The sequence below is a fragment of the Carassius auratus genome, chromosome 37, assembly GCF_003368295.1.
Source record: "Carassius auratus strain Wakin chromosome 37, ASM336829v1, whole genome shotgun sequence".
Taxonomy (NCBI): Eukaryota; Metazoa; Chordata; class Actinopteri; order Cypriniformes; family Cyprinidae; genus Carassius; species Carassius auratus.
Genome location: NC_039279.1, coordinates 14,395,685 through 14,422,833, shown reverse-complemented (window position 1 = coordinate 14,422,833; position 27,149 = coordinate 14,395,685). Strand labels below are relative to the sequence as shown.

Sequence of the window (27,149 nt, the reverse complement as noted above, 5' to 3'; positions counted from 1 at the left end):
ATCAGTGGGTCTCATGTGGATTACACCAAACATGAAGTGGTTACTCAACATAATATACATAAAACATAATGAACCCATAATGATACCCATACATAATAGAGCGACATGGATCGCAGGAATGTTTTTAGAAATGCATGTAAAAATGGATTATTAAAAAAATTATTCGATAAATAAATGTAAAACTGCAAGTGCATGCATGGTGACATGCTGTTGGCCTAGTAAAGTTCTGCTTCCGTGTTTTATAGAGGTGTCTGAATGACCTGAAAAAAATAAGTAACTCATTATAAAGCATTATGAATCATGATGAAAATAATAAACCGGAGATTTATTTGTAACTTTTGTTCAAACTCACAGATTCATTCAGACCGGATAAATGTGTCTCCCCACGACTCTGACATGAGCATGCAGCTCCTTTCTCTGTTCACAGCCGTGTTTGTGTCAAAGGCAGAAGTTGCTGTTAAACTACTTCTGAACAGTCACAGCTGTTAGCATGGAATTCATACTAAACAATCTGCATTAAACGATCTCAACCAGCATACAAATAAAAGATATTCATAATAGCAAAGGAGCAAAGACTTGGATGGCTCACTGCGAGTGAAGCTGCCAGCTGGCTCTCTCTCTTTCAGAGGCCGAGCAGAAGGTTCAGATCAAATCCAGGTTGCCATTGGCAACACAGCCTCAACGTCTAGACTGTGAATGATGCTGATGCTAGTTCGGAGTAATTTTGACCACATTGTGATACGCCAGTTGTGATGTTCTGAGTGATAGCTAGCAGGGCTGGAACACTAAACTTGAAATTCACTAAATATTTCCAAAAATCTAATTAGAATCTATTAGAATTCCAAAGAATGAACAGTCCACAAAAAGGGCAATGAATGCATTCCTTAAGAATCGAAGCCATGACCTTGGCATTGCTAGCACCAAGCTCTACTTTTTGAGCTACAGGGCCAGAATTCAGCTGTTAAACACCATTACTTTAAAAATTAGTAGAGGTTGAATGATTGATTGGCATTTTTTTATTAATCGGCATCGGCCGATTGTGCTGCAGATTAGGCCGATTTACAGGCAGGCGGGCAGCTAGGCATTGTTGCGATGACTCGTCAAAACCACAAACAGATTTTCCAAAAGGCTTATACTTCCTTGAATAAAATGAGCACTTCGCGTTTCAAAATTAAAATGCAGCACGGGTGTTTTTATATGAATGTATCTTTGAAAAGAACCGACTGTCTTCAGAAAAACTTAGATGTCATTTTAATTTCGTCTTTCCTGTAATGCCTGATAAAGTAGCGTTTGTGAGCAGCGCTTATTTGATTACAGCCGTTACTGGGGAAACCACTGTATCTCTGCTCCAGCAGCACCTCCTGCTGGTAGAGAATTAATTTGCAGTCTGTGGGATACACTGGTGTCTGTCAGTAAATATAAACAAAAAGCATGCTTCAGAACTGTTTTGAGAAGGTGCCTAAGTTTTGAGCCATGTATTATTCCTCTAAATTGGGCTACTACTACTATTACTATTATTATAAAAAATGTTTTTTTTTTAAAAATCGGCATCATATATCGGCCATCGGCCTTGGTATCGGCCAGTGAAAAACCCATATCGGTTGACCTCTAAAAATAAATGGCATATATAAACAATTAACAACTTCATAGCTCACAGTAGGTCTTTCATTAAAGTTTTATTAGTTATTGTTAAAATCAATTTCCCTATGAGAACAAATTTATGAGTTTTTACTTCTGGAAACCAACTGTTACAGTGTGTATCAGCAGCATGTTTCAAGTACAATTGTTTTAAAATGTAATAGTGCCCTTTTCATCAAGTCTTCATTATCAGTGATGAAATAGAAAAGAAAAAAAAATTTTAACGAACAATTTTCGTTAGTAATTCACTTTTTTTTTTTCACAGAGTTGGTGCTAGCTATATTTATCACGAAATTCATTAGTACCTTTAATGGGGAAGGAAATGATTACCACATGTTTGTCAGCCCTTGAGAATCAAAGTAAACATAACTTGTGTGTTCACATTGGAACTCCAGTAACATACTTTAAAATGAAAATGTATATTTCCCTAATTAAAATTTGGTTTAAAAAAATAAAAATAATTATTATATATATATATATATATATATATATATATATATATATATATATATATATATATATATATATATATATATATATATATATATATATATATATTTTTTTTTTTAATAATATATAATATTTATTAATGAAATTAATTAATATAACTTTAATAACTTAATCTTTTAAACTGTAATAAATATGAATGTGACAATTTACAAAAAACATTCACTGACAGACTGATGTCATGTTTATTTCTGTGGTGTGATAGGCTGTCAGATCAACAGGCCCTTTCCTGTCACCCTATGGAAAATGCTGAGGGCCAATTTCTACTGAAAACACACAAAGCTTTCTAGAATCAGTACCCACTTCCACTGCCTTTCAGAAGGTCACATTACGCCCCATAATGGGATATCCTTTCCCCGAATCTGCACACATGCACACAGAACTACTATCAGCAGGGCCATGTTCACAATGAGTTTCCTCCTTCCTGTTATTGAATTCAACAGACCAGAGAGCAGCAAGTTCCGGACAACCGCCAGGAGGTACTGAAGGAAACGGAGCAAGTAAAAGTCAAGCCTCTCCTCTTACAGCTCAAACACAAAACACAGATCATTATACATCTATAACTACCACCAGAGTGTGGTAAATGACACCAAACTACACCTTACTGTAACATGAGCTTAACCACTGTGTTTACATATATTTTAGGACATAGGCTTAGGAAATAAGGTTTATTCTTGGGTTTTTGCAGAAGTGTTCTGAAACAATATATAAATGTGAAATGTTCCTTTAAAGCCGTTTAAGGAAAGAGATTCAGTCTAGAAAAAAAAAATGCAGTCATTTCATTCTGTTGAACACATAAGAAGATACCATGGAAGTCAATGGCTACTAAGGCTGCATGATTATGACAAAAATCTAAGTTGTAAATTATACCCTTGAAATTGTAATTGCTATTATTAATTATGATTATCACATTCACAATTTACATGAAATTATGTTTATACCATTGTTTGATGCAACTGAATGCCACATTTTTATATGAAAATAAACAAGCTGAAAGCACTGGCTGGAAACCTTTTAGTGCTTTTCTATAGTATTTAGGATTGGTTTCTTCTCTAAATTATAAAAAAGTTAAAATATGAATGGTATTATTATTTTATTCTAAAATTAATATAATGGGAACAAAGTAACAATGTAGAAAAAGAAAGAAAAACGCATCATAAGCATGCAGAATAACATAAGTGTCTTTGAACGATTCATTGCCGCATTGAACAATTATGTAATTATGGCATCCATAAATTTAATCGCGATTAGAAACTTGATTAATTGTGCAGCCCTAATGGCTACCACCAATTGTTTGGTCACAACATTCTTCAAAATATCTTCTCTAAGAGAAAATGATTTACCACACAGAAAACAGTGCATGTGATCATGCAAACGCCATAAGTAACATTTTACAGGTTTTTGAAGATAATGTGTAAGTAACATAGCTAAAGTAACCTAAAGATATAGAGAAAGTTGCTTGTATATTTGGGTTAAGAAAACGTATGAACAGCACATGTAATCATAATGCTTCTTGCTTGTTCGTCTACACAACAACAGTGTTTTGGGGACTGAAAAGGCATATTTTTTTTAAACAGGTTTCAAAGTACACTTTTTTGAAAACACCACTGTTATAGTTTCCGTGTAAACACTACCCTCTACATTGTGAGTAAATCACTTGGATATGCGACTAAATCTTAACTCTGAGCGACTAAATGATTGACTAATATTAGCCAATATTCACCAGTGTGAGAGTTGGAGGCTAAGTAAAAGTTTAGCACAGATATATTTTCACTCGCCGAATGCTCTGACTCTGACTGAGCGCTTCAGAGTTTCACTCTCTGTTAAGTGATCTGTAATATTTTTCAGTTCATCTGAAATGGATGTGCAGCCACCTGTGTTTAATGTACCATAAACTCTAGTGTGAAGACACACGACTCACTGTCGCTTTGTCACACATACAAGGAGAGAGAGAGAGAGAAAGAGAGAGAGAGAGAGAGAGAGAGAGAGAGAGAGAGAATTTACATGCCGCATGTAAACGATATTCTTTGTTGTATTTTCCTGTCAAAATAATCTCATTGGCTATTATAGTCCTTATTTTGATTTCAGCAAATCAGTTCAAGCGAATTGACACAATCTGATTAATATTCATGCATCCAGCAGCTCATTAATTCTTGTCTCGTTCTTATTAGTAGAATTAATATCATTATTATCTTATCAGTATTTTTTTTTTTTTTACAGAAATACTGAATGAACAAAAAAGTACCACCACCCGTCCAGTTAAAATGTTCAGATGACTAATATGCATTCAAACATGGTTATCAATTTTAAATTCTAATTACTAAAGTTCTATCATTAAATAATACTTTATTAACATATTATAATGCTTGACTGACTGATGTTAAGAGTGTATTTCAGATATTTAAAATTTATTAGATACACACACACACACACACACACACACACATACATACATACATACATATATACATTTTATATATATATATATATATATATATATATATATATATATATATATATATATATATATATATTAAATAAACTGTTATTAATAAAAAAGCAAAGGACAAATACAATAGACTAAAAAGATACAAATGAAACAAACTGTGCTTTAATCTTTTTTTATGAAAGTCTCAAGCAGTTTACAGCCTACTACAGAAATTAATAATCAAATGTAAAATAAAACAGCAGTCTTCACTGTAAGAACTAAACTTTTTTTGTTTCTTAAAGGTCCCGTTTTACGCGCTTTTTTGAATTTTTGATTGTGTTTACAGTGTGCAATATAACATGTGTTCATGTTTCGCGTGTATAAAAACCACAGTATTTTTCCAACAATTCACCTATCTGTATACTGCTGTTTTCACTGTCATAAAAACGGGCTGATGACTTCCTTGTTCTATAAAGTCCCTCCTTCAGAAATACGTAACAAGTTCTGATTGGGCCAGCGGTTCCTGTGCTGTGATTCGACAGCAGCTGAGCGCAGGCTGTCCTCATGGAAATGCGATTGTTGGCTAGTTTTGAGAAGCAAGTGGGCAGGAAGATTGCGGGGGATGTACTTATAATCACAGGAGCATTTTTACTGAGGAGATGCGCAAGAAAATCGCCCTAACATCTAGTTAACAAAGTTAAACATTTACATTTACATTTATTAATTTAGCTGACGCTTTTATCCAAAGCGACTTACAATTGCTATATATGACAGAGGTCGCACGCCTCTGGAGCAACTAGGGGTTAAGTGTCTTGCTCAGGGACACACTGGTGTCTCACAGTGGATTCGAACCCGGGTCGAACCCGGGTCTCTCACACCAAGGGTATGTGTCTTATCCACCTTGAGCTAAATGATGACTTTAATGTCATGTAACATGATTTTACTGATTTGCATGGGAAATTGGGCTTTTATGGAGGAACGAAAGCGCAGCGCTGCAAAAAAGGGGCAGAATGGGGCACAATAATCGTTTTAGCTCGATTATTGTATTTTCATGATCGTTGGAGGCCAAAATCGAAACTGAAACTTTTTTTAATTAATTGCACAGCCCTAAAATATATATATATATAACTACACAGAGCCGTTGTTAACTGAGAAGCTGCGCAAATTCACGTTCATTATCAGTGTTTATTTGCGCAGCTATTGCTCTATGTGAAATCACGCACCTGATGGAATTTACCGCTGATTAGAGAACTGGCTTTACTGACGAGATGCGCATTAATGATCGGCCGATCTTGATCAGTGCACCCCTAAAAATATTAATATGCATCAGTCTGGCGAGTAAACTAAAGAATTTTCTAGCCAATGGCAGTTCAGTTGCCAAGGTGTCGATAGAGAGCTGAAACACCCAATACAGAAATCTTTGAAAATGGTGACATCATGCATGTGCATATTACATATTAAATATGTAAACATGTGCAGTGCATTTCGGGTTTTTTTAAGACAAGCGCAAACAAACTACACAACAAAGGTGGATTAAATGATACTGTTGTTGCTGCTCAATAGTTTGCTAATGCTTCTTCAGAAAAGTGTGGATTTACTTCACCAATATTACAACCAACAGCCGAGACACATCATATACAACATATAATCGTCACTTCCCTAAAGGTACTGTTTACTTACAAGGTGACAGCGTCAACTACTTGCCTGGCGTACATAATACAGCATTTTGGGCCATTTTCATGGATACGTGTAAATGCAAATTGTTTTAAAAATTCTGTCGTGTATACATACAAACATACAAAAGTTTTCCATTTTTGACTACATCATTGTTGCGTAAATATAGCCACAAAACGCTTTCTGGCACAGAAATTTGATTTGAAAACTTTTATATATTGTTTTAATTATTTTATTAAATGATGCTTATGGTTAAAATGAACAAATAATGTTTAAGTAATGGTTATACTATTTTATAAAATGTTTTTATATTACTTCTTACTTGATGTACACACTTTTTTTTTGAGTCATGAAATTAAAAATAATGAAGGTTTAATTTAAATCTAAGATGATTCTGATTCAGTCAGCTAAATCTAAAGTGTCCTGAGAAAATTACCAAAGGTTGCATTGCATCAAAATCCCTTAATACTGCAACTTAAATGGAAAAGCAGACTGCATGATAAAGCACTTTCCCTGCACACCTTTGAGCTTACAAGATAGAACTGTAAAAAAGCATGCAAGCCTTTCCTTCAAAGACTTGCTGTAATTACTGTATGTAAACAACATGTAATGTGTGCTATATAACATACCTGATATCTGTGAAATGTGAAAAGCTGTCATATCAGTAACAATCAGCGTGACTGTCAGCACAGAACGTGTGGCCTCAGGACATGTTGCTTGAGCTGGAATGTTGAAATTTGCATATCCCGAAAACCTTTTTTCAGGGGCTTTATCAACAAGTGGTCTGGTTCATGTCCAAATGAATTAATTTCTCACTATTGGTTCCATTATTTACATTTATATTAAGATTCAGATGACACATCACCTCATAATGCAGAAGGTCAGTTGAGTTCTGCTGAAATCATGATTTCTACTGTAATAATCAAGCCAAAAACCTTACAATTAATGCAGCTGAGCTCAACTGAGACCTTGATTCACAAAATTCTAATTCTAATTAAAATCAAGCCAACGAAATCATGATGGGATGCAGCTGAGCACAACTGAAATGACTTGATCAGAAATCACAAACTCAAAGACATCAGGATGGGAAATCATGAACCGATCAGAAGTCATGAAGCCAATCATGATTTCTACCGAAATAACTCGGAGCGGAATATTAATGTCAGGCTCAACCCAGACTCATTTACTAACGCCACACCCACTCATGTCTGGACAGCCATCTGTCTTCCGCAGCAGAAATGTGTCTGGAAAGGGAAATGAACTGAATTCAGAAGAACCGTGCATGACAGAGACGTCAGTTTGGCAAAACTAAAGCTATTTTTATCTCGAAGCTTTCCACCTGTAATATCTCCATCATATCCATAACGCAGTGAGACCGTCACTGGGCCTGTGCTGCTTCACATCAGATGTTTACAACTTATTTGATCAAGACAGGCAGGCAGATGCTCAGCTAATTAATACAAATAATCCCCACATAACATACCCCAGTCGTACTCGATGAATGACAAGCAAAACAGCGATCAGCAGCCTGTGTTATTATTGAGATCAGCAAGCAGCAATCATTCAAATAATTCATATGGGAAAACACCAATTCACATCGACTCGAGCAGCACTTTATTTGACAGACTTGTCAGCAATGAGCTGCATCTTTAGCAAACAAAGGCCTGCTTTCCATCCATCGGACAGGAGGAATATCACATCGCCATCTGAAGGCTAAATAAGAGCAGATGATGCTCCTCTCTCACCGTAGCGTCGGCCCCACGCACGCCGTGTCCGTGCTCTCGATCTCCTGTAATATTCGCTCATGTTCGGTGATAGTCTCCAAGCTCTCGCTCTCCGCCATGTTGGCTCTAATCGTCACAGTGTTCATTTGTGACAACGCCGACGGAGATGCAGTAACTCTGGTCCACCGATAGATGTCGCTGCAGCAGTCCAGCAGCTCGCAGGGTTTGCTGGCAAGGTGTATGGGGTGACGTTTGTAAAATAAAATGTGTAAGAAAAATTCTTGGGGCAGGGTCAGATTTAACTACACAACAAATACATTTGTGCAAGATTTACTAAGAATAAGCTTTATGCATTATTTGTATTACTTAAAAAATATTTGTAATAATTTAATTTATTTTTTTATTTTTTACCATATGACTATATTACAATAAAGTATTAAAGGTAAATGTAAATGTTTTATCTAAATCTAAATCTTCATTTTAAATGTAAATGTTAAATCTAAATGTAAATGTTAAGTCCAAATCATAAATGTTTAATCTTATATCTTAATGTTATATCTAAATAATATATAGCTCAACATTTAGATTTAATATTTAAAATGTAAAGTTACACACATAAAATGCACACATTATTTTAAATGTTACACACATTTTTATATACAGAGAGAACATGAAAAAAAAATATAACATTAACATTTACATTTAGATTTAACATTTAGATTTATAATGAAGATTTAGATTTAGATTTAGATAAAACATTTAGATGTACCTTTAATACTTTATTTTAATATAGTCATATAGTAAAAAAAAAAAGTTACATTATTTAAAATATTTTTAAGTAATACAAATATTGCATAAAACTTATTTTTTGTAAATTTTGCACAAATGTATTTGTTTTGTAGATAAAAAGAATTGACACAGAGGCCCGGAGTGATGTGTTGTTTCTAGTGTTATTATTTTTATTTAATGCTTGCTGTAATTGATGGGGTTATATGGTTGTAATTCCATAAGACAGATGTGCATTTTAGACATCTTCAGTATTCATTAAAACCTATAGTTTAATTGAGTGAAAAAATTCAATTTTAATTCACAGTACTGCTATTATCAATATATAGCCTGACATTATTGAAGTATCTTCAATTAATATATGGGCTATTGAAATATGCCTGTATATACTCGTCGTCGCTAGGAATTCTGGGCCCTGTGCACTGAATTTAAGATTGGTCCCGCTCTCACCATGGGCTTCTGTTACTCAGTTCCACTATTACCCCCTGACTGGAGCCCCTGATATACACTACCAGTAAACATGGAATCATTTTTATTACTCATACTGTACTTTTGTTTTTAATTGTATACAGTATATCCACAGATTGTGACAATGAAAATAATTCCTACGTTGATCTTTTTGCTATGTGCATAAGAAATAGGCCGACTGTATACATATAATCGTGGGGAAATAACACATATGATTCAAGCATCCATCAAAAACACTGCTGTTTTAGAACACGTAACAGTCATTCTACCTTAAGGTCGTTCCTAGGGGCAGGTCTACTGACTCCAGTTCTGCGAAAACTTTCCCATACACCTTTCCTTCTCCTTTGTCCTCTTCTTGGGGACTTGTGGGAATCTTGAGACCGCTGCTGCTGCTGTCGTACATGTCTGTTACTCTGTGTTAGACGGGGAGAATCGTGCTTCCAGCAGGACATACATATACTACTGTCAGCAGAAAACTGCAACTAAGGAAAAGGGACAGACCTTGTGATCTCTAGTACTTTGAATCCAACAAAACAGACTTCAGTGCTGTCCTGTTAAATATTTCCCAACTGTGCTTCAAGATTTATCTCACTACTGGACCAGGATCTGAATTTTATGGTACCTGAGACACTATAAAAGACACAGAAAAAAGTGTGATATTGTAAAAATGCTTTACACACGTTTATGATAAGTTCATTTATACAAATGATTTGTAAGAATAACCTCAAATCGTAAAGTGTAATGTCTTGCACTTGGACATTGCTCATGAAAAATGTAATAAAAGAAATATTTACGCCATAACATCAACTGTTTGATTACATGTAAGAGGAATTAACTTACAAATTACACAGATTACAAAACACTGTTTAGTTGGCAAACTGATAAACAGTTGTTACCAAGCATTGACAAGCGGTTTCCTCTCTGCTTCAAAACAACAAGAGGCGATGACCTAACTTACAGGAAACAACGAGATGAACGTTGTGCGTTTGCTTTTATGTGTAACTTGTCTTTAGAAGCAACATATTTAACTGACCTGTTTTGTCTTGTTTTCATAATCAGTTTGCAACCGCTTTTCTTTTTGAAAAACAGGAATACTTTGAAATATTATTACAATTAAAATAACTATTTTCTATTTAAATATATTTTAAATGTAATTCAGTCCTATGAATGCTGTTGATGAATTTTCAACATCATTACTCCAGTCTTAAAGCTGCAGTCGGTAACTAGCGGTTAATAAACAGAACTGCTTGCGTCTTGCGGAAGAACATCGTAGCCGGAACTACTTCTCTCTGTTTATGTCTATGAAGAATCACAAAGGTACTGGGTTACTCCGCCGCGGTATCCCCGAAGCAATCTAAAATAGTTAGAATATAAACACTTATTATAGGTGCACCCTAGTGATTCAAGACAAGCTAAAAACATGGTTTGGAAAACGGATTCATGGTGTACTCGCTTATTATATACATTTTTCTACATTTTGAACACAAACAAAGTTACGGACCGCAGCTCTGACTGGTTGTTTCTTACCGGGAGCGGATGACTTTCTGCAAATGGCAATAGGAGCACTGGGAGGAGCCAGAGGAGCTTGATTTTTTCACAGATTATCTGTCTCATATTCTACTGTCAGGACATAATGACAGGTTTAACAAATATGTAAAAACTATATTTTTACAAAAGTTACCTACTGCAGCTTTAAGTGTCAAATTGTCTTTAAGAAATCTGCTGCTCATGGAACATTTCTTATTATTAGCAATAACAAAAAAAAAATGTAATGCTTAATATTTTTGTGGAATCCAGGACACTTTTTTCAGGATACAAATAAATTCGTAGAAGCAGAACAAATATTTAAGAAAAAAAAAATTGAGTCACTATCCATAATGAAATCTTGAATTAGACAAGAGCTGAATCACATGACTTCTTACACGTATGAGGACAAGGATGTTGACATCACCAAGTGTTGCTTGTTCACACCACTTTTTTCTGAGAATATTGTACACTTCTGTTTTAAGAACTTCAAAAATGTTTTCTTTTTCTCGGATGTCAGGTATCTAACCACACAAGACAAGCATAGACCAGTGTATCACTTTATCCTCTCACAAGAGCCCAGGTTGTATTTCCATCCTCACCCACAGGATAATTAAACAGCTGTAACTGTGAATCACAATGAGTCACTGAGGCACACATCAGAAAGAAAAAAAAAAAAAAAGGTGAGTCAGCATATGACCTGTCATAAAGGTCTGGGAAAATGTAGAACTAACTACAAGATCAGACAAGAACGGTTTAATCTGGGCTGCTCAGGAGTTGTGGAGCAGGGAATGAGGTCATTATGAGTGCAAACCAGTCGAACACTTCTGGCTTTGTTGAGTTTAACCATACAGTGTAGCCTGTTTTTCTCTCTCCTCAAATCATAATATTCATCGTTTATTAAAAATAATTTGTTGTTAAGTTTAGGGTATTGGGTAGGATTATGGATGTCATGCATTATATGTACTTTATAAGCACTAATAAACAGCCAATATGTTAATTTATTAACGATTAATTTATTACTAATATTCTGTATGTGACATTAGATCGCGAACGATTCCATTTGTAATTTAAAAATGAAGGCAAGACAGAAAATGTAAAATGTTTAAACAACAACTTTTATTTCGAATGAAATACATTCACATCACCACAATACTGTTAAATTAAATTCATTAGAGTATAAAGCATTTTGGTCTGTTGATTATTTTGCAACCACACATTCAAATGTCTTACATATACAATATATTATATATACACAACTTTAAAAAACCAAAACCAGCTCTTACATGAGGCCAAGCACAACTGTGTGTGTGTTTGTGTGTGTGTGTTAAAGCATTGTTTAAAAAGCACTTTGTCATTCAGCCACTTCCTCACTGTACAAGTGACCAAGAGGGACTGTAATTTGTTTAAATGAGTCACATGATGATTTCACATGTGGTCATTTTCTTGGAATGGTGGGTGGTCTCAACACAACCTTCACTTTATCTCCTGTGACCTGCAATGTGAAAAGTCTACAGTTTACCAAAAAGCTGAACGCAAGATTTCTAATAGTGTAGCTTTATTGACATTGAAGCATTTAGGCTGCTCACATGTGAAGCAGCACATTAACATTACAAGATAAACGGTGTTATATGTAAGCATGCATAATAATACAATCACTGTAAGAGTAAATGTAAGTAACCAACTTGATCTGTGCTCCAGGATCCTGTTGCTAAAGATGGTTTGACAGGAGGAACAGGAGGTGGAGTTGGCTTGATTACCTACAATTACACAGACTCGAGCTGAGAGAATGCATTAACAAGTGCATAAACACAATGAAACTACTTACAGGCTATCGCCTCTTTTCCAAAAATGATATCCTACTGAAATAGGTTGGATACTCAGGGGCGTAGCAACCGGGGGGGACGGGGGGGACACGTCCCCCGCACTTTTAGAAACAGGTGATTCTGACCCCTGCTAATTTTTTTTTTTTTTTAGGATCCAGCGTGAATATTTCCTGTAGTGTTCTCTGATTTGTTCCTTAGATTTGAGTGAAGTAACATTCAGCCAATCACAGAGCGAATCATCTCCTGGGCGCGTCTGCTATGAACTTCAAATCTCTTGTTGCTCTTCTGAATTTTCGTTCGTTCGTTTGTTCACTTTGCTATTAGGCCGTCTGGGATAAAATGCACCCCAAAAAAAGCAAAGGACGATTACATCCTTTTTTCAAACACACACTGTAAGTATATTACAGTATGTCGCGATGACACGAATCGCGCGATAAAGTTTTCATGTTATGATTTAACCCGTATGGACCTCGTCACGTCGCGCCGGATTCAGTGTGTTAAATGCTCTCCTATGGATAAAAGCGTCTGCTAAATAAGACGTAACAATATTATTGGTTTCTGCTGTCTTTTGTTTGTCTACGTGCTGCTCGCGGAGTAAAATTATCATTTCACAATAAATCATATTTGTTTTGCAACGAATATCTTAAAATACTTTATCAAATTTTGTTCTTTTAATTCATAACTGTTACTTTATGTCCTAACTGGTCTGTAGGAAAGGCAGGCTGTGACGTCACTGGCAGAGAGAGGGGGCAGTTGCTCAACCTCTCCAGAAAGTGTACAGGTGAGATTTGTATAAAAAAAAGCAGATTGACTATCTTAAAGCTGCGTTAGGGAACTTTTGAGGCTCTAGTGGTTAATAAACAGAACTGCTTGCGTCTTGCGGAAGAACATCGTAGCCGGAACTACTTCTCTCTGTTTATGTCTATAAAGAATCACAAAGGTACTGGGTTACTCCGCCGCGGTATCCCCGAAGCAATCTAAAATAGTCCGAATATAAACACTTATTATAGGTGCACCCTAGTGATTCAGGACAAGCCAAAAACACGGTTTGGAAAATGGATTCATGGTGTACTCGCTTATTATATACATTTTTCTACATTTTGAACACAAAGTTACGGTTATACTTACAAAGTTAGTTATATCATAAAATATCTTTATTTCATAAAAAAAAATATATATATATAGATGGTCTCCCATTGGTCTCAAAGTCCTGCAGTATTTTTACATTTTGAGTATGATTTAACAAAAATAGGTTCCTGTAAGCTATCATGTCATGTTCCCAAATTTGAAAAAGTAAAATGCCCATTGGTATTCTATTTAGAATTTATTATGAACATCAGCTTTGGGTCAAATCACCATACAGCTGTCCCCCCCACTTTTAAAATGGCTGCTACGCCCCTGCTGTGTATTATCAAGTCACAGTATCAAACCAAAATTCAAGCTTTTACAAACTAGAGGATGAGTGAAATCATTTTCAGTGGTAATCAACAGGAAGCCACAGATGACTCAACTAATGATCTGGATGAACTTGACCCCAGATGACCTGCAAAATATGTGCTTTGTACTTCATCTAAATGAAAAAAGGTCAAATTCCCTACAATAATACTTAATGTAAAATCATTCAAGTATTACAGCCCAGATTTCATTAGTTCTCTAATAAGTACTAATCTAACTGTACTCTTTTCTTAAATATACTATTATTTTGTATTACTTTTATGATACATTTAAAATGCATGTTTTTAGCATAACTTTTAAAAAGCTGAAATATATAAAAAATACATTTCCAGTCTTAAAATAAAATAATTATTTGCCCAAAAAAATAATTATAATGCCCTCCATTAGTATTGGAACAGTAAAGACAAATTTGTTCTGTTTGCTTTGGAGTCAAGAAATCTGTAAATATGATTAAAAGATAAATATGAGACAAAACTACAGAATGTCCAATTATATTATTGGGTGATTCAACACAAATATGTTTTACCAGAAGATCAGTACTTTTACAGTTTCATCTCCCTATCTGATGTGAGCATATTGGAACAGTTGCCTCTCAGGTCTTTGTAAGTGTTCGGCTGTGTCCTGTTGCATTCATTCTTCAGATATTAAAAGCAGGGAATGTGTTTTATCAGTTATATCCGTTGCTTCTCAATTCTAAGTCATGCATTCGCGGATGACACACACAAACCAGGATGAAGAAAAGGAAGCTGACTCTGAAATAAAAACAAGCAATTTGGATGCTAAAAGAAAAGAGGAAGTCAATTAGAACTATAGGAAAAACAAAGGGCATGGAGAAATCAAGAGTTTGGAAACTACTGGCGACATCAGCAACCAACGACGACCTGATCGGCTGAGAAAAACAACAGTAGTTGATGACAGACAAATCATAAAAGCTGTGAAAATGAACCCTAAAATACATGTCTGTAAAATCACCAACAACCTCCAGAAAGCTGGGGCTCTGTCAATCTACAGTCCGCTGGAGAAATTGACACAGAATTACAGAAGCTACACAGCAAGATGCAAACCTCTGATCAGCACCAAAAAGAGAAAGGCAAGATTCTTCACAAGTAGAATTTTGGAACTGAGTTGATGGACTGATGAGACAAAGATTAACCTTTATCTAACTGATCTTTATCAGGGCAAAGAAATGCTTTGTTTACATCTGCCTTAAATTAAACTGTTCCAATACTTACGGTCACATCAAATAGTGGGATGAACTCTAAAAGTGCTGTCCTTTCTATTTGGTAATGAGTGTTGAAAGACCTAATAATAGAATGTAACATTCTGTAGTTTTGTCGCATATTCATATTTTAATCATATTTATAAATGTCTTGAGTCCACAGCAGAGAAAGCAATCTTTTACTGTTCTAATACTTATGGAGGGCACTGTATATATATCGCGATTAATCGCATCCAAAATACAAATTTTGTACTGTACTGTGTACACTTATTATGTGTATATAAACACACACACATAAAGTATACATTTCGAAAATATTTTCATGTATTTACATGTATACATTTATGTCCATATCATTGATATTATATATAAATGTATTTCAAATAAAAATATAACATATTTTTCCAAAATATATACATACATATCTGTGTATTTATATATAAATAATAAATATACACATTACACACATATATATTATGTAATCAAAAACATTTATTTTGGATTCGATCATGATTAATCGTTCAACAGCACTAATATATATATATATATATATATATATATATATATATATATATATATATATGTATGTATGTATATATATATATATATATATATATATATATATATATATATATATATATATATATATATATATATATATATATATATAAATATAAATATTTTAAATATCATAAAATATCATAGGTGGATTTCTGGTATCAATGGCTGATCTTACCTGTTTAACAACGGTCTGCTGTGATTGTGATGGCAACTTTTTTGGAGGCTGTAAGCAGAATAGTGATAGACCAGATATCCATGAGCCGAACTTATATTCAACTTGTTCAAGAAATAAATAGTACTTCAAACTTTTGGACAGACAGAAATTCCATTCCAGGTCCACTCACATTTTTGGTCACACGCCAGTCTATTATTATTGTATGAATCAGCATAGATTTTCCCAGCCCTAAATGGCATGTTCAAACTGTACCTGGGAGCATTACATGTCTCTTTTAATCTAGATGGGTGTTCCTAACCAGAATATGCTGCAATGTGGACCAGACTTTATGGACAAATCCATTATATGTCTATGCAATATAAATTTGACCCTAAAAGATGTATTAACGTTAAGATGATAATAAATAGGCTGCTTTACATTAAAGGTTTTACTTACTGGGGGAGCAGGACGGGACGGGCCCAATCTAGCTGTTAGAGGGGTGCAGGGTCGAGTCACAGTGGTCCCCATGAATATGGGCTGGCTGATCTCAGGGCGGTCCTTTTTGGCACTGTTGTTCTCAAAAAGCAGACTCAACTGCCCTGAAGATGCCGGAGTTTTTCTGTAAACAATCAGATAGATGTGACATGAACGGACAGACTACTATAATTACATTACTCACAGCTACCCACACCTTCTGACCAAAATTTTTTCTTCATTAAATGTTTTACACACAAAGCATAAATAGTAGGGGTGTGATGAGACACTTATCCCACGAGACGAGACGAGACGAGACAAGACACGAGACTGGGTTCACGAGAACGAGCCAAGACTTTTTTTTCTTCATTTACTAATCCAAATTTTATTTATTTTTTTCACTATATATTTTTTCCATTTTAATTGTTCTGTAACGTTTAACAAAAAATTTATGTTTAGGGCCCTATGAAATGTTTTATTTTTTCTCACTTTATTATTTTTATTGTTACCCGTCTGTGTTTTAGCATGTCTAATTATTTGAATGTATAAACAACTTAATTGTTTTTATTTAATTTTTTCTGAAAGTAGCCTTATTAATTTTTTTCCCTTAAAAATTCTGTGTTGTGTATTTACATTTTTCAGGTTATCAAATGAAGGCATAAACGTTAATTTCATTTATCATCTAATTATTTTAATTAAAATTAAGAAAACTTAATTTTTGGCAAACAAAGGGGATTTACTATTAAAATCCAAACATGGAAGAAGTGATTAATTAAAAAAAAAAGATGTTTGTTTAATTTTAGTAGTAGTAGCAGACTATGTACGTTCTACTGAAAAATAGTACCAGACGTTTATTTTGACGGGTTGCCATAAATACCTTTACAGTTCTATGCATATGATATGATGCTAGTTTTACACAAATCAAATAGTAAAATGCTCATGAAGTGATTCACAGAGCAGATTTTGAGATGTGGTTCATGTAGTCCTCATTTAGTGAGACGGCAGACACTGAAATCACCACGAGCATCAGGCGCATTTTAGGAAATGATAGTCTTTGGTATATGTAACTGTGCGTCTGGGCCATTCAGTAACAGAGACACGCAGAACATTTTGCAGCTTTATTTTTACAGATAACGTACATTGTTATTTGATTTAATTTTACTTTGTCAATGTCAGTGTCAACAAATTCCATGACATTCTGCGTTAAATTGTGAATTCTGTTTTTATGACTAGATAAAGACTACACTGCGTAATTTTCCTGCCTATCATGCATCCACTTGTCTGATGTGAATATAAAATATCTTACATACCACCACTGGTGAAAGGGCCAGTGTCATGCAAACATATTTGAAAGGTCTGGGCGAGGATATCATCACAAATCAGATCTTGCGAGATCTCATCACACCCCTAATAAATATGACTTTTGAAAAAATTAGATGAAGATTTCAAGATCTATCAATATCATTTACCATTTTTGTAAGATGCAAAAAAAGAAAAAAAGGTTTTGTTTCTTCAGAAATTCATAGTTCCCCATAACTATGTAGTGAAGCATTATTCTGAGCCTCCAAAAAACTAACAATAATAATAAAACACACACATACACACCATTTGAGGAACAAAATCATGCTGAGTCTTCCCCTTTTTATCACCAGCACATCTGATGAACTCATATATGAGCTTTGCTGACTGTTTCATACATTAAAAAAAAACCTAATTATCCCACTGTCAAAAATCCATTCATTCTCCGAGATTTTTTGAAAGAAAAAGAGAAAAAAAAGCCATTTGGTAAAAAAAAATGTATCATAATAGTTTTTAAATAAAAAATATGCAAAATGGTTTTATGGCCAATAAAAATATTCCTAGTTGGAAAATGTTTAGTTAGTATGGGTAAATGAAACAACTCACGTCTTGCAGCTGATGATGGCTTTTCTTAGTTTATGATAAAGAAAGATTGCACATAGTAAAAGTACAAGTAGAGTGATTGCTACTGAGATGCCGATGATCTTTCTTTGTCCTAAATTGGAAACAAGAGTAAAATGTGTCAAAATTACTACAGATACTACATTGAAACATGAAAAGAGGAGTGCGTTTGATTACCAGATGACCATTCAGAATATCTGACTTCACAGTAAGGAGGTGCCCAACCAGGCTCACAGTGGCATTGTTTTTTATGATTGCAAATCTGCAAAAAATAAGACAAAAGAACACACTATTTTTGTTTGTTTAAATCCATTTAAGGCTTTTTAAGTTTGGAATTATAATACATTCTCTTATTGGTTTCAGTGAAATGGCGCTTTGATCTCACCCCTCTACCATTGCATTGTAGTGCACAGTCTTCAATATTACCGTAAACCGTCAGGTTTTGGCACATATAATCAAAGCAAACCTATTGAAACATAAGCCAGAGAATTGATATTTGTGCCTACAAGTCCTACCATCATAGTCTAAATACACTTCTTACATGCTCACCTTATTGTGTCCACATTTTGTGCCGGTGGGAACCATGCTGAGGGCGTCCTCTTCTGATTGGTCCCCAGCTACATTGCAAAGTCCCCATAATGTTCCTATAACAGCTTTCTGACCAGTAATGGGGTATTCGTTTCCTCCTTCGCAAAATATCTTACCACAAAACTTGTTTCTATATAAGGAAAAAAAGCACATTTAAAAAAGTGTGCTATGACAAATATTGAAGCTGGAAAAAGTCATTTTGTGAGCTGTTTTGACTTAGAAAATGAAAAAGATGACATACTCTTTTGTACAAGCTTTGTATCCATTTTTGGTCTTTCCACAGTGAGAATCATTTTTTCCATATGTGTTTAGATGAAAGCATCTATCAGTACCAATTTTGGCACCTAGGGAAACGATCACACAATATTGAAGAAGATGTCAGTCCTGTGTTTATATGAAACATCATGCATAGCAGGATACTGAGATATCAAGGAAGAGCAAATCAACCCAGCTGGTGAAAATGAATGAACTGCTGTTTTAGCAAAGTAGTTGGGCTGTAGGGAATCACAGAGTTTAATAATATGACGGTAGTTCAGATTCCAGTTTCACCTAAAAATTTAAATTATGTCATCCTTTACTCATTTGCATGCCGTTCCAAACTTTAAGAATGTTGACTGTGCTTCTGAACTGTCTTGGAACACAGCTGCATAGACTTTGGAGAGATTTTGGTCTTTTGGGCAATAAACTCACGCTTACCTGTTCCCCAAAGTTTTTGGCAGTGCTGGAGGTGAGTGGGGCATTGGCCATTATAGCAGTAACCCTGGCCAGAGCTGCAAGGTATGCCATTCATCTTAAAATCATTCTCTGGGCACTGCTCGGAGAGCCCTGTGCAGTACTCTGGGACGTCACACTCATTTACAGGTGCTCGACACATGCTTTCAGCATCTTTTATCTGGCATGAAAAAAGAGAAGCTGTAAATAACAACAAAATACATATAGAAAAGAGTCTTGCGGGACATTTGCGAACTCTTATAAGCTCTTCAACAACCCTTTTAAAGCCTTCCTTGATTTTATGCTCTTCTGAGTCACCCTTCCATGCAAGATGAATAACTTTTGGCATCGGGGCTCAGTTGGTTCAAGTGTTTGTCTAATAAACATAAGATTCTAGGTTTAAATTTCAGTGGAACCATATGAGGATCTTGCTCTTCCATGGGACGGACAAACAAATGACAATAAACAAGGGTCAACTTTAATAAACTATTTGACTCTGTCTGATCCCGGTAGTGTGCCAATGCCAATGACTTTCTTGGCTCACTCTAGGAAAGGATGCCCACCAGAAGTCGTGACTTCTTGCAATTTAGTGAGTGCATTCTGCACCTCCTTCCTCCCACCCAAAAAACAGAAAATGCCTAAACCAGAAGTTTGGGTGACATTTGAAAACTCTTGTAATGCCACCCACACTATCTGACAAGTCAAAGACAGCAATCAATTTTTGGGTGAACTATTCCTTTAAATAAAGATATATTCTAAAACATGTGTTCATAGTGCCATTTAAAAAAAAAAAAAAAAAAAAAAAAAAAGGTGTGTGTGGCATGAAGTATTTTTCTAGTTGGAGCACAGACTATTGCACCACTTACAGTAATTTGACCCACAATGCTTGAGAGTGAAACGAAAGACACACAGTCATTTACGGTCATTACCTGGCAATTCTCACAGCAGTCTCCGTGAGCACATTGTGAGCCTTCAGTGAGCCTGCAGGTCATGGGGTCACAGCATGGATTTTCACATTCCTTACAGTACACAAAAAATCACAGTCATCAGTGAGACATCATATCGAGTCAAAGATGAACCTACATTAATGCATTAATGATGTCATTAAAAAGGATCATCTGGGCTAGACTGAGTCACTACAGACAGATATGTGTGCAGTACCTCAGCTGTTCCACAGTCACACTGCTCTCCAGGGTCCAGGAAGGCATTACCACAAACAGACCCACTGTACAGTCTGGATGAAATGGGGGTGTCCAGCAGGCAGCTGGGGTTGGCGTTGTCTAGAAACATACTCAGCTGCTCCAGACTACAGTCACTAAACTGCTCCGGGAACTGATTGCTAGACAGGCAAAGAATATGTCATTTTTCCGACAGTGCAGGCTTTAAACTAGTCAGAGCAGTTCACTTAAGGCTGGAATACACTACTAGATCTAACTGCAACAGAAGGCTCAGTTTGTGTTTTTACCAAAGTGAAGTTTAAAGGTCTAAAGCAGTGGTTTTCAACCTGTGGTCCGCGGCCCATATTGCAGGTGGGCCGCCAATTATTTTCTGTTCATTTCCAGTCCATTCTAGGGCTGTGCGATTAAAAGAAAACGTCCTAAAATCACGATTTGAGCGTGGGCGATTTCTAAATCGCTTTATACCACAATTTTCCGCGGCCCTGACCTCCCGTATCCGATCCCATCAGAATGCATTTTGCCTAGCGCGAGACTGGGCATATCCCTAACTCCAGGTTCACACACTGTCTGTGATGCGCCTTTTTTCTGAGCCAATGTTGACGGATCAGAGCGTTCTCACTGCGGTAAAAGGCTAGAAATAAAAACGTGCGATAATTCATGTCTAACACATGAGCATAGAGTGAATTTGTTAGTGAACAGGATGCAGTTTAAGTGAGAGGAGACACGTTTAAAGTGTGCATACTCTCTCCTCGCAAAGCAGCGTGTATCTGAGCAAGCACGACTGGTTTTGTGACAGAGCAAAGGAAATCTGCTGCGAACAGATAGATTCGCACTCGTGCTTTATTTTAATGTGCTTTCGCGTTATATTTATGCGCTCTCACTGCTGACCGCATACACTGCAAACACCTGAGGCACCGCTACAATTAATGAGCTCTATGAACAATGCATGGCAAAAAAGAAGAAAAAGTCCCTGTATACAGGATTTTTTTTTTTTTTTTTTTTTTTTGCCACAAGTCTATACATTTTTTTACATCTTCACTATAGTGATAATTTTGACTTATGTCTGTTCTAGAGATGACTTTTTGATAAAGCTCTGATTGGTTTTCTTTTGGAAATATGTTTCAAATTAATCCTGAATGCATTTATGACTGTAAAAGCATATCGATGTGTGTCACAATTGCAAAATTGATTAAAAAAATTAGTTTTTTTTTTTTTTTTGTCCATATCGCACAGCCCTAGTTTATTCAATAAATATAGTTTAAAATCTAGCTTCGGAGTACTAAGTTATTAACCCAACAATAGCGGGGTCAGTTAATTTTTTTGAAGTGGGCCGCGCAAACATAGGTGTTTGGATGTGTGGGCCGCGAGTTGAAAAAGGTTGGGAACCACTGGTCTAAAGAGTTTCATGCACTTGTCTTACTTTGCTTGTGAAGTAGTGTGCTTGAGTATATTGCATGTGCATTTGTAGGGTACTTAAAATCTTTAAAGTACAGTATATATATATATATATATATATATATATATATATATATATATATATATATATATATATATATATATATATATATATACATATATATATATTAAAAGATGCACTTTCAGATATTATAATATAATTATAATATATTATAATATAATTGATGATCATTACACAGGGAGTAAAAAACAGACAGATCTTATTTCTGACCAAAGCAAAAATGAAAAGCACACTGAAAACACAGTATAACATTACACAAATACTGCTTACCCCACACGCTCTGTCATGATACAGAAGGAATTGGATGAGCCACACATGCAGGGATATTCATCATGGGACATGCCCATGTTATGACCCATCTCATGAGCAATCGTGGCTGCCAGGCCCAGTGAGTTCTGATTATGATCCTGAAAAATAACAACATATAACCATTTAAGATAAGAATCTTTATTATTACACAACAGAAGACCATTTGTTAGTATATAATCATCATTGATTCAGATAATGGATACCTGGTTGACTCCCGCTGAGCTTTCAGAACACATTGCAAGTTTGTTTGCCAACCCAACTGTGTCGCCCAAAAAATCAATTCCACTGGAAGAAAAACAATCAATAAACAATAAAAGGGTTCTTTAGTAGTATACTGACGTAAAGATATATTTTTAACACTTTACAATATGGTTGCATTAGTTACTGCATTGGTTAACATTAAATAATAACAACAAGAAAAATATTTTTACAACATTAATTATTCTTTGTTAATATTAGTTTATAAAAATAAAATTATTCATCGCTCCAGTTAGTTCACAGTGCATGAACTAATGTTAACAGACACTAAAGACACAACATGTTGAAACTAAAAGTTAACTGATGAAAAGTTTTAGCTTTGTATTACAGTGCACTAGCATCGTCTATGCTGAAGCGAAGTGAAGGTCTTAGTCATCCAGCAGAGTAAATGGGTAACTAGGTCATACTCACGTCACAAACTGAGCATTGTCATGCTTGACTCTTTTAAGCAGATTGCTTTTTCTCCACTCAATAAACCGACTGAGAGTCTCGTCAGAACTCAAACTGACCACAATCTGGTCCTGTTTCGTCCAAACCTCAAGCCCCACCAGCATAACCCGGATATTAAGGGCTCGATACAACTGAGCAAAGAATAAAGTGTTCACCGTCTTGCATTTCCTGCAGGTTTAACTCTTTTAAATCAAAATATATGTATACCTTGTCAACATGGTTTGCAACCTCCAGCATCCTGCCACTGATTATGTCCATGTTAGACCCATATTTTGTGTACTATAAGAGAAAAATATAGCAATCGTTTGTTTGGAAAATGTTCTTTTTGGCATTATGTATTGACCAATAGTATTGGCCCCACTATGTTGAGATGGGTCAAAGATTTTATATTTGAAAATATAAAAATGTTAAAATAGACAGAAATATTAGCGATTCACCAATATAATGTATCATCCTGGTCAATCAAAAAAAAAACTATTATGGTGATACCAATATCTAGAGATTAATAAATCAGTGATCATAATACAATGTCAAGTCAAAGAGATTTAAATACTGACATTGTATTATGGTTTATCACCGATTTATTAATCTCTAGATATCGTTATCACCATAACAGTTGACAAGCTTCTGAAAGCTTAAATTCTTACCTCAGTGTTATCCACCACAAGAAACAACTCCACAAATCTTGGAGTGTGAAATCGCTTTGTTTTCTAAGAAGATATTTGAATGATTTAAAATGCATGCATAATTTATTTCATTTGCAGAACACTTGTGATTCTAGAACTGTGATTGAAAATGTTATTACCCATCCGCTGGACTTCAAGGGGACAGCCACTGGGGGTTCATGGTCATAAATGGTGGTGCTTCTCTTCCACCTCAGATGTTCATGCTTATAAAGTGCGTGGTCTCCTTCACTGTGGTTGGTCAGGGGCTCGATCAGGTATACCTGCTGTTTCACTCTAACAAAACCTCTATGGAAAGAAGACATAATGCTGCTGCTCAAGAACATACATGCAAAAACGGCCTTTAATGCTTGTGAAATGTATGAAAAGCATCTTGTAATGAACTTGATGTGAAAGGAGCATGCAATTGTCTCGAACCTGATTCCAGAGCAGATTCCCACACTGACCGAAGAAGAATCTTCCAAATCCTGAATATGGCCATGATAGTAGCAGTTGTCCTACAAATGATACAAAATTGATTGATTTTTATTTTCTGTGCTTAACTGATTATATTATATCCATCTTAAACAAGGGAACTTCAGTCAGTCTGACATGACTTAAATATTCAGAATAGAATACTAGCAGGAACTGCACAATATGCAATATACAGTCAAACCAAAAATTATTCAGACATCAGATATCATTTTTTATATATATATATATATATATATATATATATATATATATATATATATATATATATATATATATATTAAAAGATGCACTTTCAGATATTATAATATAATTATAATATATTATAATATAATTGATGATCATTACACAGGGAGTAAAAAACATGTATATATGTATATATGTATATATATATATATATATATATATATATATATATATATATATATATATATATGTATATATATATATATATATATATATATATATATATATATATATGTATATACATATATGTGTGTATATATATATATATATATATATATATATATAATTTTCTTTTCTTTTTTTTTACTAGTGGGTGCATGACACTACAGTTCATTTATTTCAGTGAAGATAGCAAAATAAAGTAAACTTGTTTTGCTTAAGTGTTATCGGACATTTTCTAAACTATAGCTAACAAGCTGTAATAATGTGTGAAATATTAAAGAGATGTCTGAATACATTTTTGTTTGACTGTATAGATATGCTCTATACTGCAGGAATAAAATGAGGAATATGCTAGTATGCTGTTCTGATCATAGTTATTATTAAAGTACAGTAAATGTAAATTACCTTTAAAATTGGATTCCTGCTCACAATCAGTCCATCATCTTGATAATATATTTCAGAGTAATTATGTCCTATGAGTTGCCTAAATCACAGTAAATATTTATTTAGAACTTCCTTAGCGCACAATGGTGTATCTCACATGATTAAACATCAAAATGAAGTTTTGAAATATAACACACCCAAATGCAACACTCACCAGTTCTTTTCCAAATGAATCAGGTGATCTTTCCCTCCAAAGAATAATTTATATGTGAGTCTATCAGGATATGTCTCATGGCTTTTTGGACTTTTATCAGATTGTACCTGCAGAGGATTGATGTGTTAATCCACACATAAACACCAAAACCTTATGGTTGCTTTTATCCTAAAACTAAAACTAAAAAAGTTTTTATTCAACTATATCTTGTTGTTGTAACAATAAGATCCAGCTTGCAAATGGAGGTACCTTTCTGACGCTCTGTCTTTTAGGTCTCACTACATCAAATTGCTCTACATGAGGTAATGTCAGCAAACTCTCTGCCACACATCCTGATGAAGAATCAAAAGATATTTTTAAATTTCATAAATGCACCACGCACAAAAGTTAACAGGACTCTATAAAAATAAATAGGTTGCATAAGCCTAACTAGGGTAAACTTTACTGGCCCTAAATTACCTTAAAACATTTCTGATCTTCGAACTCTCTGCGGCACAAAAATAATAAAAAAATAATTGAACATATGTTCTATACATGCTTTTTAAATACTTCAATTGATAAACCTACTTGGACAAGTCCAATGTACGAAAATTCTTGTATATTAAAATCTTTCCATATTTAAAATGAGGCAAAACAATAGCCTACGTAAATGTCATTAAAGGGATACAATAAAAAGGTACAAATATTAATAAATACATTTTTCTATAAGATTAACTAAAGGATAGAAATGTTCCTCCATCACTATATATTCTTCTATGAGTATACTATTCGAAGGAATGTAAATACATACGAATAAATTCATAAAATAGACAAAAGCGACCGGTTTAATCTTTGAGCGCAAATATGCTTTCTAATTACATGCATTAAGGAATAAAACATATTTTTACATAAAGGAATATCATACATACCCCAAAGACAAAGACACCATAGTACATGAGTTGTGAAGGCAGGGCACTGCATGTTTACTGTACGTTATAGTTCATAACTGACGAACTATTATATCCCAAAAGAAAAACTTGAGTTCCGCCCAAGTGGGCCGGGTTTCCATTTAACCGGACAAACGCAAATACAGAAAAACAAAGCTGGTAGAATGGCCAATTTCATGGAACAAAGTTTCGAAAGGGGCGGGGCTTAGAGACGTCACGAGGGATCAAAATAATAATTCTCGTAATTTGACAAATTTATCTGATGATTTTTGAATTATATGATAATGTGTTGTTTCTCAGTGTTATTATGTAGTTGTAAATTGTTGTCCATACCGCTGCTGAAACAGATCATCGACGACGTTGCCACGTGGTAGCTAATACTTTTCTAAGCGCTTCTCTTGGCGAACCAATCACATTCGTTTGTGATTACAAGGTAAAGTTTAGTATTATTATCACTATTATTATTTTCTACATGCCACTGAAGTGAATTTTCATTCTTTTGTGTTAGGCTACAATCTTTGAAATTTACAGATTTAAATTAGTTTTTGTGTGTAAATCACGAGCTGATATTTGAATGTGGATCAATGGAGCATTCGGTGTCCTGGGCCTCCCTCCGAGAGCTCCTGCACGAACACATCCGTGTTCTCTTTCAAGCATACGTTTCGGTGTCTCACTATGGGATACGCCCCTTCCGCGTATTCCTCAGAAGCCCAATACCATTACGCCAGCCCCAA

General features: G+C 34.8%; 2 protein-coding genes across 8 annotated transcripts in view; both read right to left on the bottom strand.

Moving 5' to 3' along the window:
• exoc6 (exocyst complex component 6) overlaps positions 1–9,712 on the bottom strand; it is a 53,919-nt gene extending 44,207 nt beyond the window's left edge. For 2 of the 7 annotated variants that reach the window (XM_026222993.1, XM_026222997.1), the window contains exon 1: positions 9,495–9,711. In XM_026222993.1, coding sequence (XP_026078778.1) covers positions 9,495–9,628 — 134 coding nt within the window. In that variant the 5' untranslated portion in view covers positions 9,629–9,711. Of the gene's footprint in view, positions 1–7,992; positions 8,145–9,494 lie in introns of those variants that run through there. The other 5 variants (XM_026222994.1, XM_026222999.1, XM_026222995.1 and 2 more) reach the window with 4 other exon arrangements.
• A 2,134-nt stretch (positions 9,713–11,846) lies between these two features.
• adam8b (ADAM metallopeptidase domain 8b) lies at positions 11,847–26,549 on the bottom strand. The gene is made up of 23 exons (XM_026222991.1): positions 26,398–26,549; positions 25,739–25,821; positions 25,490–25,596; positions 25,297–25,375; positions 24,430–24,509; positions 24,135–24,300; positions 23,977–24,039; positions 23,537–23,608; positions 23,291–23,460; positions 22,825–22,906; positions 22,583–22,719; positions 20,819–20,996; positions 20,587–20,676; positions 19,643–19,838; positions 19,188–19,290; positions 18,908–19,076; positions 18,744–18,824; positions 18,536–18,620; positions 18,344–18,452; positions 16,421–16,583; positions 15,986–16,033; positions 12,435–12,509; positions 11,847–12,244 (listed from the first exon to the last, which is right to left on the bottom strand). Exons 1-23 carry the CDS (start codon positions 26,447–26,449, stop codon positions 12,188–12,190), a joined length of 2,445 nt encoding a protein of 814 aa, XP_026078776.1. The 5' UTR covers positions 26,450–26,549; the 3' UTR covers positions 11,847–12,187.
• Positions 26,550–27,149: the final 600 nt, after the last annotated feature.